Source organism: Xyrauchen texanus, chromosome 17 (assembly GCF_025860055.1).
Source record: "Xyrauchen texanus isolate HMW12.3.18 chromosome 17, RBS_HiC_50CHRs, whole genome shotgun sequence".
Classification (NCBI taxonomy): domain Eukaryota; kingdom Metazoa; phylum Chordata; class Actinopteri; order Cypriniformes; family Catostomidae; genus Xyrauchen; species Xyrauchen texanus.
In genome coordinates, this window is record NC_068292.1 from 29,875,321 (window position 1) to 29,886,986 (window position 11,666).

Consider the following 11,666-nt stretch of genomic DNA (forward strand, 5'->3'; position numbering starts at 1 on the left):
CTGTCGATTAATCATCATTGTGTAATTTAGATAAAATACGAATTTTAATAGTGTTTATAAATAATTAAATGATAATTGTATTAATAACCCCAGTGAGCAAGCTGTAGGCGACTGTGGCAAGGAACACAAAACTCCATAAGATGTAGATTAATGGAGAAAAATAACCTTGGGAGAAACCAGACTCACTGTGGGGGCCAGTTCCCCTCTGGCTAACATTATGAATGTAATGTAAATATTAATTATGTATAGGTAAAATCATGGTTTAAAATTATTAAACTAAGTGATAAGGGTCATTGATTAAACATAGATTGTGTTTGAACTGTAAGATTAATGACCACAGTCTTTGAAGTTCATCTTGATTAATTGCAGAAGTTCACAGATGCAATTGTCCTTGTTAACTGGCTGATGAAGGCTTTTGTTGGCAATAGTTAGTCTAAGCATTTCATTTCAGGATCGTAGTCCATAAATAGACCGAGGTGATGCAGGTTGGAGTTGGCATAATTTCATCCTCTGAAGTCCGTCATAATAGATTGAAGTGATGTTTGGCTGGCACCGGCTGAATTTAGTCATCATCATTCTGCGACATGTAGCAGTGGAGTCCAACATGAAGCAGGAATGGTGCTGGATCCAGCCGGTTCTGGTGACCTCAGGATAGGAGTCCCGAGGTTGAGACAGGGAAACAAATAAAAAGATGTAAGCGTAGATGCCATTGAATTTATTGCAGAGTTAGAGAGATCATGCTCAATGTTTCTGGTTTCTGGTTCCGGCAGACCCAACTAAAGCAGCCTAATTGTGGGATAAATTAGGTGTATGCCTGGCTAAATAGATGAGTCTTTAGTCTAGACTTAAACTGAGAGAGTGTGTCTGCATCTCGAACAGTGTTTGGGGAGACTATTCCATAGTTTAGGAGCCAAATATGAAAAGGATCTTCCTCCTTTAGTGGATTTTGATATTCTAGGAACTATTAATAGGCCAGAATTTTGCGATCTTAATGAACGTGTTGGAATATAGCGTGGTAGAAGATCACTTAAGTACTCGTGGAGCTAGACCATTCAAAGCTTTGTAACGTAGTTAACAGAATTTTAAAATCAATACTGAATTTAACAGGTAGCCAATGTAACGATGATAAAATGGGGCTAATATGATAATACTTCTTGGTTCTCGTCAGCACTCTGGCTGCTGCATTTTGAACCAATTGAAGTTTATTTATTGATCTTGCTGGACATCCTCCCAGTAATGCATTACAATAATCTAGTCTTGAGGTCATGAACGCATGAATTAGTTTTTCGGCATCAGCAACCGAGAGCATATGCCTTAATTTAGCAATATTTCTTAGGTGGAAGAATGCTGTTCTACAAACATTTGTAATTTGATTTTCAAAGGACAGATTGGTATCAAATATAACACCTAAGTTATTTGCTGTTGAAGATGATGTAACAGTACATCCATCTAGAGTCAAATTATATTTTAGTGGCTTATTTTTAGAGTTTTTTGATCCAATAATTAGAACCTCTGTTTTGTCAGAATTGAGTAGAAGGAAATTTCTAAAAAGAAAGTAAAGAAACCTTAGTTACACATGTAACTGTGGTTCTTTGAATTCCGGATGACTGCCAGAGGTATCGTATGCTGAGCCCTGGGGGTTATAAACCACAGTCCCTCGGCACTCTGCCTCAGTACGCCTTTCTCGTGCATTCTGAGTGACCAAGAACTCTGGCGGTAATCCGGAATTCACAGAACCACAGTTACATGTATAACTAACGTTCTGTTTCATTTCTACTGACCACCAGAGGCAGTGTAAACACTACTGGATGACCCATACCAACATAGTCATGAGGAATGCCACTGACCTGATGAAAAATAAAGGCCGCTCCTGAAGATCTGCAGAACTCACGGCATGATGAGCAGCAACGTTGACCTGGCAAACATGCATGGAGAAGACCAGGTAGTGGCAGTGCAGATGTCTGCCAACGAAACTCCTCTAAAAAGAGCCCATGAAGATGAGATGGCCCTAGTGGAATGGCAAGTTAGCCCCCAGGGCAATGGTTGCCTTGCTGCCTTGTAAGCCAGTGTAATAGTTTCCACTATCCAGTTTGACAACCTCTGCTTCGACACTGTAGCACCTTTCTTCACACCACCATAGCAGACAAATAACTGGTCTGATTGTCTAAATTGAGCAGTAGTGTCCACATAACACTTCAAGGTATGAACAGGACACAAAAGTTGAGCACTTGAATCAGACCCTGAAGAAGTCTGAAAAGAGGCCAGTTCAATGTTCTGGTTAATGAACTGAGGAAGAAGGACTTTTGGAAGAAAAGAAAGATTGGGTCGTAGGACCACCCCGGGTCATCTGGCAACCAACACAAGCACAATTAGCTAACAGACAGTGCGTGCAACTCACTGACTCGTTTCGCAGAAGCAATAGCCAACAAAAAGGCAGTCTTCAAGGTTAACCCTTTCAAGTCAATGCTTTGCAAGGTCTTAAACTGGGATGAGCAAAGGAATGCAAGCACGAGTGGCAAATCCCACACGGGAAAGTGAGGATTCCGAGCAGGCTTAAAACGGAGTGCACCCTTCAGAAAACTGCAGACAAGACTGTGAGATCCAAGAGAAGATCCACCAATTGGAACATGTTATGCAGAAAACGCAGCGACATACACTTTCAACGTGGAAGCCGCTTTGCCCTCCTCCAGTAAATGTTGAATAAAGCTTAAGATGCTCGGAACTTCAACCTTCCAAATCTTTCAGATAACATCCAAAATAATACCTAACAAAATATATTAACAGGTAGGCTTTTAAGATCATGTAGACTTTTATCTTCTTACCTTTCAGCTGGCATTTCTATCAATTTTTTGCTATATAAATGCTATAAAAATTCTAATTTTTAATAAGGAGGGACCACTAATAGATTTAAGATCTGATGAAAAAATATAATTTTATATATTTTTAAAAAAGTAGACTATGTGAGAAGCATATGCACAAGTGTTTTATTTTTTGTCCATAATATTTTAGCCTAGCCTCTTGAGTAAGCAATAACTATTTATTGATCACATTAAAACAAAAAGCAGCTACAACATTTTCTTTGGGATATAGGCCAAAGTATATATATCTTACTTTTGTCACACATTGCAGGATCGAGCCCCTGCTTCTCACACAATGCTCAAAAAAGCCTCCAACGGGCAGCATAAATCTGTCATGTGGAAGAACCCCTAGCATTGGAGATTGTGTGAATTACCACAGGATTCCAGAGAAGGATTTAACCCAATGGCCAGACCCAAAGCTGCAGGCAAGCTGGATCCGGGTGCCAGACGCTGACCTCCAGCTGAGAGAGGAGGTCCTTCCTGGGGGGAAGCTTCCATGGATTGCCTGACTTAGCAACAAAGGAAACCATGGTCTGGCTGGCCACCGCTGTGCCACGAGTAGCACTCTGTGCTTGCACAGGGAGATCCTGTGTAAAGCCTCCCATAACAGAGGGATAGGTGGAACGCATATAGTAGGCAGTTCGGCCATTCGTGTGACAGTGCATCCTGGCCCAAGGGGGCTGGACACTTCTGTCCTTGTGAACCATAGACGACAGTGAGTAGTCATCTCCGAAGCAAAAAGATTCACCACCGCTTTTCCAAATCATAGCCAGATCTCCTGCACAACATCTAGATGAATTCTCCATTCTCCTGGATGTACTTGATCCCTGGAAAGATTATCCACTGTCTGGTTGCATGCTCCTGAAATATGAGCTGCCCTCAGTGAAGCGAGTCGTGGCTGGCACCATGTCAGGATCTCGTGCGTAAGCTGTAGAGACCTGCGGGATTTCGTGCTGCCCTGGTGGTTTAGATGGAACACTGTTGAGGTATTGTCGAACCGAACGAGAACATGGCGGCCCGCCAGGACTGGCATTAAATACTTTAAAGCCATGAACACTGCACGTAGTTCCAGCAGGTTGATATGTTCTTTGGCCTGGGTCGGTGTCCAGTGCCCACAAATACCCCGCTGGTTCCATGTTACCCCCCACCCTGTGAGGGAAGCATCGGTCGTGACCAACTCCCGTCAAGAGGGAACAACACCCAGGGGCACTCCTGTCTTCAACAACTCTACCTGCCTCCACCACCCCAACGCCCGTAAGCAACAGTGAGAAATTACAATCAGTCGATGGCGATGTCTGGTGGGATCTAGTTGCAAACTGTTGTTCCATAACTGAAGTGGTCTGAGGTGTAGTAAACCCAGGGGAATCACCACTGTAGCAGAAGTTAACATCCCTATTAGTCGTAGGACTACCTGGTACTGCAAAGGCACACCCCGGTGAAAGTGAGCCAAGAGTTGTAGAATGTTCGTCACACGTTCCTGAGCCAGGGAGGCAGACATTAGGCGGGAATTCAGGGTTATTCCTATGAACACAGTGGTCCGTGTTGGACTCAGACAGCTCTTTTTCTCATTCACAGAAAAACCCAATTTCTGCACATGTCTCGAAAGCAGTCTGGAGTCTTTCACATTCTGCTATTTTTTGGGGGCACAAAGAAGCCAGTCGTCCAGGTAAGGCATAATACGCATACCTCTCATCCAAAGAGGAGACAGAGCTGTGCTCACACACCTTGTGAAGACACAAGGAGCAAGGGAAAAACCGAAATGTTGAACCTTGAACTGGTAGGCTTGATTCAGGAAACTGAAACGTAGAAACTTTCTGTGATGAACAGCAATTGGGATGTGAAAGTATGCATCTTTCAGGTCGACACTTACAAACCAATCGTCTGCTGCCACAGACAGAAGGAAGGACCTTCGGATCAAATTCAGATGCCTAAAATCGAGAAACCACAGTCCTTCTTCGGAACAAGAAAATATGTTGAATAGAACCCATCTCCCTGAACGAGGGGATGGACTTTTTCTATGGCTCCCTTCTGTAACAGTGAACGAATTTCCAGAGAGAGGGCCATTGAACAAACTGCATCTTTGACAATCTTTGGAACACTTCTTGAAAATCTGGGAGGCTGGCGTCGAAACTGTAGAGTATATCCCCTGTTCAGAGTCATCAAAACCCAAGGGTCTGCTGTGTTGGTCCTCCAGTACTCTATCTGTTCTATTGAAAAAACGATCGACCGCCGGCCTGAGTGTCTCAGGCTTTATGTGTGCGACTTTTAGTGGTAGCGGGGGGCCGCTGACGGGGTCCTCCTGGCAAATGTCGATGAGGTGGCTGAAAAACTCTAGTATTCTCAGTAACACGAGGCCTTTGAGGGGGCTGTGACTGAGGTGTAGCGTGCTGGCGGAAATATTGCTCCGGTGTGGCATAGCGATGTCGGGTCTGAACTGCTGGCATCCTAAATGTAGGGTTGCGCTGTACCTGCGTCAGTTGACGAGTGGCCTCAGACAGCTTTACCCTCTTTTTCAACAGTTCCGGAACATTTGGACCAAAAGGATGTCCAGGAACGAATGGAAGATCTCTCAAGGTTTTCTTACAGTTCTCAGATAGCCGGGCTTGGGCAAGCCACACTTGGCGGAGGGCTGCCAGAAGCGTGGCTTCAAGACTACCCAGCTTGCGGGTTACATGGCCCATTGCCAAAAGAGCCATTTGCAGAAACTGTGAAATTGAGGGATTAACATTTGCTGGTTCTAGCGTACTGGTAGCAGCAAGAAGTAACTGACAGATTGTGTTTTCTGCACAAGTTATGTAGGCAACAGTCTCGTATGCCTTTTTTAGTAATGAATCTAAGCGACCACATTGCATACTGGGACATCGCACAATCCCTCGTAGAGCCTTGTCAGGCGACACCACCAAAGCTGCAACAGGCTGCTCTACTTCTGGAGCACAACTCACCCCAATGCAATCTGCTTCAGCCATAGATGCTAACGTCCGAGCAATCTTTGAGCACCATTTAGGCGGACCAGAACCTGTAAGGGCATTTGAAAATTCAGCCACAATATCTTTACATGGTGGCATGGCAAAATAAGTCGCAGCTGTGGCCTGCCTGAAAAAGACATTGTTTGGGAATATTGGACAGGTGACTCATCAAGTCCTAGACGAGCAAGTGCCATTCGAAGCACAGCCAAAGTATCATCAGAAGAGGGCTGGGCCTGTCCAGATGACTGAACTGACCCCCACTAGACTCCTCCACTGCTGGAAAACCAGAGGTGATGGTTGTGCCGCAACATCCACAGCATTCCCATGATCATGAAAAAAAGAATCAGAAGCAATCGTAGAAAGCACATCCAAGTCAGAATGATGTGAAAACGAGGGCAATCAAGAGACTCTTCCCCAGTTCCATGATTCTGAACATTCTCATCCTCCTGTGTCATCTTCACAGGTGTAGCAGATGTGACGGGCTGAAGCAAGTGAAGCAGGCGTTTTAGCTCCGCCATCTCTGAATAAGGCACAGAAACCATCATAGAAAGTGAATTTTCCTCGACACACGAATGTTCATCACTTCGCGATGTGGCCCTCCTCTTAGATGGGAGGAGAGCGCCGGCTGCCGCAGATGCACTGTGCTTCTGAATGCGAGAAGGGACTACGTCGAACTGCCACAGTTTCACCGTTGAATTGGGGTCTAACTCAGCAAGATGGACCCACTGTTCCGATATAGGTTAAAGACTGCAGTGCAGACACGGGTCCGTGAGAGCCTCTCTCAGATGTTGAACACCCACACACGACGGGCAGATGTCATGACCATCATCCGGGAGGAGATTATTAGGGCAGAGCTTAAAAGTCAGAGGGAAACCAGTGGCAATCGAGCTGTGAGCCTTTGAATAGAACTGTAAGGTTTAAGACCAGCAGAATGATGGTAATGAAGCAGAAGACAGGAAAATAATAATTAGATAATTCCTCTGGGTGAACAGACAGGTAATGTCAAGAAATATCTCACGAAAAAGAGAAAAAATATCTAAAATGGCCGATGGATTGAACCAAGGGGCACAGTGTATCACATAAGTTAGAGGAAAAAAGTTCAGAACAACTGAATGGATGATGATAATGTCAACGGGAGACTGTTAACTTATAACGCGGAAAACACCAGATACCGGATAGCAAAGAGAGGCACAGTGTGTTACCGACGAAAAGGAATGAAACTCACCGAAACACGGCTAAAACACTTCAAATCCACTGAAGTGGCGTAGATGCGCGCTGACACAGCTTGTGAGGACGATATCTTGCTGCTCTTGTAAGCGCCACTTGACAGCGCAATATATCACTTAACCAAAACAACCTACCTCAACCAGGCGAGAAAGCGAAAGAGGCAGAGTGCTGAGCGACTGTGGTTTATAACCCCCAGGGCTCAGCATACGTCACTTTGTTTGTATATTCTCTCGACCTATCTGGCTGGCGCTGCGATAATCCAGTAGTGTTTACACTGCCTCTGGCGGTCAGTAGGAATAAAACAGAACACATTTGCTGAACGGCCACTGTTCTTAAAGAGACAGTACCAAAACTTTCAGACAAAATTTTGTCAGACCAACATTATAGTTTGTCACAACAAACTTTATGCATCTAGTTTAATCAGTACTTTTAAACCACACAAAGTAAAATATCACTATTTTATAAGCCAGTATAAGCAAAGTTATTTTTTGTAATGTACAGCAAACATGCAGTTTAGCAATGAATGGTATTTTAAACGTTTTGGTTCGACAGCCCTTTTATACAAAGCATAAAGCTTCACCATATAAAGGCTAACATATGAAATAAGTCAGAAAATTATATTTTTTTAAACCTGTTTTAACCTATTTTTCTACAAAATAATGAAATATACGTGTTGTTTGAAATCAATAAAAATACTAATTTTGAAATATCAGTAACAAAATAAACGTTAATTTTACATTATCAAAATCAGCAAAGATTTCACATAAAAAGATGACTGCATCAAACATGACGGTAGTTATTTTGGAAAAACTTCCAGGACAGCATGAAAACTTTCACCAGGAGACAGTAAATATCTCATTCACATTGTGATGATGATGTAGAGGCTTTAGAAAGTCATGTATCAAATATGATTTGCGCGGCATTAGGGAAGTTTAAAGAGTTGCTCAAAAAATTTATTAGAGACAGAAAGGCAAAAGGGTCATGTAAGAGTGTTGGAGGCCCTCATATTTACAGGGACCTGTTGAGCCCATATATTTACAACCTGGTCTCATAGTGAAAACATGTCTCTATATACATTTTTGCTAAACTTGTTATAAGTGTCTCCAGGAACAATTCCCTGCAGTTTCCAGAAGAATTATAGATGCTGCAAAAACAGTGTGTTTTATTCACTTTCACTCAAATCATGACTTAAATGACTGATTATGACTTTATAAACACTTATTTTTCTCTCTATTACTCGGACCATGTTATTTTATGATATCGTCACAATTTTACTCAAACACATCTTTTGAAAAACAACACATCTTAATGCTTTTATTACAGACTCTCCTACATATACACATTCCAACACAGGCAGCTTGTGCAGTGGCTCACCTGATAGGGCGTTGGACAGAGTCGGAGGAAGTCCAGCCATGAATTCAATCTGACATGTTACATTACAGAGTTATAGAAGCGGCAAACAATGGGGTGGTTGCTACAGAAAATTAGCTTTTTTATTCCACTTCTGCATTATAAAACACTAATGGTTAGATTTAGGCACTGATAAGGTAAGGATGTCTTTTTAACTTCTCATATATACAGTATTTTAAAACAATAGTGGTTAAGTTTAGGCATATAGGTCCATAATTCACCCCCACACACACACACACACACACGCACTTTGTTCTGTTGCTCGCACAGCGCTCTTTGAAGTTCGTAAATTGTTCCTAATATTTTTTCCTGCTGTGCCTCGGTGTTAAAAGAGGTCAGCACTGTATGGGGTTCACTGATCAAGGGCCATGTTTGACCCATATGTGTACAGCTCTGTGATGTAAGAATATGAATGAGAAAGATCCCTCTCACTGGCATCAGGCCACGGTTTGTGCGTATCATCTCTCCAGGACATCAGCCTTTCCATTCAGCCTTACCGCTGTAATAATATCCAGGAAAACTGAACAATCTATGCAAACACATCTTCATTTTATTACTGCAGATAAATGTAATGGCCAGGGATAACTTTGAACAGCAGGACTTTTATTGAAACTGAGAACAAACATGGGAGAAAGCAGATCATGGGTTCTTTTATATCAAATAAAACTACAAAAATACAGTTAATTTACTTGAACAATAATCTTTTGCTAAATAATTAAACATTAACAAATAAAAATATAAATGTAGCAGGATTTCTTGAATACAAGCCATTTATTTTTTGGATTCTTGCAAAAACCCCTGGCTCAATTTGATTTCAAACAGTGTGTCTGTAAAACAGCTGAAGATTTATTTTAAAATAAGTATAGGAAGGAAAATGAAATCTCATCTTTATCCTGTTTTATCGTTTTCTGACAGATCCACTCTTCTTATCCTCAGATTTCTGCTTTTTGACATCTTTCTTGCCCTTTGCTCCTAGATTCTCATAAACCTCTTCATTTTTTCTGAAAAAGAAAGTATTACCAATTAATCACAAATATTTAGAAGTGTAGTCATAAACATCCTTAATTCCAAAGAAGCAAAGGTGTTCAGAGGGATGTAAAGCCTTCTGCAATGCATGGATTTGCCTTCTTTTTAAGGGATAGTTCATCCAAAAATGTACTCACGCTGATGTCATTCTAAACCCTGTATGACTTTCTTTCTATGCAGAACACAATGGGAGAATACTTCAGTATAATGCCAGTGCTTTAAAAAGGAACCAAAAGTTTCATAAAAATAGTCCAACTTGCATTGTTTACAGTAGCGCTAAAAACAACTCAAGTTCTTGTGTGAACTTGCATGATGTTTCAGTCCACATTATGAATTAAACGTATGCACAATATAGAAATATCACAAAAATAATTAGCAAAAAAAGCAGCATTTCTGTCCCACATGTTTAAATGAACAAAATCCTCACATCTGGGGATATAACCGCAAAATAAAAATGTGAATTGAAGTTGAAGCCACTGGTAATTTTATTAGATGTAATGAATTACTTGGGGTTTAGCGCATGCTGACAAAACACATTGATACACTTCATGTTTGCTAGCGTTTAGTGACAGGTGCCTTGTGTCTGGGAGTGAAAGTGTGTCAGACTGGGAGGCCTGTCAAGTCAAGTCAATTCATTTTATTTGCATTGAGCTTTTCACAACAGACGTCGTTTCAAAGCAGCTGTACGGGAAATTATGCAATAACAGAAAAAAAATTGAATAGCAATAGTAGCCAATCATTTCCATGACATGCTTTTGTCTGCCATTTCAAAACAACCAGAGCAACATTTCAGATGCTAATGAATTGGGTATTCACATGACGTTTTTGATGCGCATATACTGCATTTATAAATTCTATGAACTCTAAAGTTATCTTATTCTTATTAAATCAAAAAATTATCCTTAACAAGCAAGCATATATGTTTTTAATGTGCATTTTGAAGATTTTATTTGAATCTTGGTTTTTCCGTTCAACATTTTTTATGTGATATCCCATAATTCACATAAAAATATGTGGATGGAAACTCAGCTAATGCAAATGAGCTTCTCTCATTGGGCTCATGAAAGTCTAACGGACGCCAAACTTTTCACTGAAAAATTACTTACATTTTGGGTGTTTTTTCTCCAAATCTATCATAAGCACTCGGAAGACTTGGAATATGAAACATGAGTTGCATGCACTATTTTTTTATATACATTTGGGTCCTTTTTTAAGCTTTAAAATTAGTCACTATCAACTGCTATTGTATAGAAAAGACAGGCTGTGGTATTCATTAGAACATCCCCTTTTGTGTTCTGAATAACAAAAATTCATACAGGTTGAAAAGGAACAAAATAAGGGTAAGTAAATTATGACAGAATTTTAAATTTCTCTGTAAACTATACATTTAAGGTGCTGTTAGATTTTAATATTTAGATATTCATGCCATTACACTTTGTTTTTATAAGTCCTTGCTTTATTTTCAGTCCACAGCAGATTAATGTTTCAAAGTTTTTCACTGGTAAGAACAATTAACTGAACCATCGTGATAGAAAGAAAGAAAGAAAGAAAGAGAGAGAGAGAGAGAGACTTGCCAAACATTGTCCTGTAAGCCAATGATTATTTCAACTTACAGCGATTAGAACAAGGTCAAGCTGAAACAGTGCTCGATCTGAGATAAAATGCCCAACTCAATCCCTCTCTTTCTCTTTTGAATGGGATGTTGCACAATGGTTCTAAGGCTTTCCAAATGCTTGCGTAACAAAAATGGCCCATGTGACAGAAAGAACTTTGAACCTCCTTAACTGGTCATCAGTTTGGAGAAGATAAGGGGATGTGTGGGGAATGTTTCTGGATTGTTGTGGGAGTATGAGGATACACTGCAAGCTTAAGTCGCTGACACATAGGGCGTACTCACTTTGCAGAGGCTTTGCGACTGGCTTTCTGGTGTTTGGGTTGAATTGCAAGGTTTCCATACTCCGTTTCTGTTTCCTGTAACAGAAAGTGAAAAAAATAAGAATCAGCAGCACTAAACACAACAGATTGGAGACATTCACAGATATCATTCTTCTTGGACTCTCTTCTACTTTTAAAATGTTTACGTTGATAAGATATGATCATAGTGTTTTCCCATATACTGTAGCTGCTGATAATTGTCAACTAGTCAAAGAAATATACTATATACAAATTCCACCGCCCA

General features: G+C 40.9%; 1 protein-coding gene across 5 annotated transcripts in view; it reads right to left on the bottom strand.

Moving 5' to 3' along the window:
• Nucleotides 1–8,782: 8,782 nt before the first annotated feature.
• Nucleotides 8,783–11,666, bottom strand: part of LOC127657957 (tyrosine-protein phosphatase non-receptor type 6-like) — a 28,542-nt gene continuing 25,658 nt past the window's right edge. For 4 of the 5 annotated variants that reach the window (XM_052146992.1, XM_052146990.1, XM_052146991.1 and 1 more), the window contains exons 14-15: nucleotides 11,385–11,458; nucleotides 8,783–9,462 (exon numbers count right to left, since the gene is read on the bottom strand). In XM_052146992.1, coding sequence (XP_052002952.1) covers nucleotides 9,360–9,462; nucleotides 11,385–11,458 — 177 coding nt within the window. In that variant the 3' untranslated portion in view covers nucleotides 8,783–9,359. The remainder of the gene's footprint in view (nucleotides 9,463–11,384; nucleotides 11,459–11,666) is intronic. The other variant, XM_052146994.1, reaches the window with a different exon arrangement.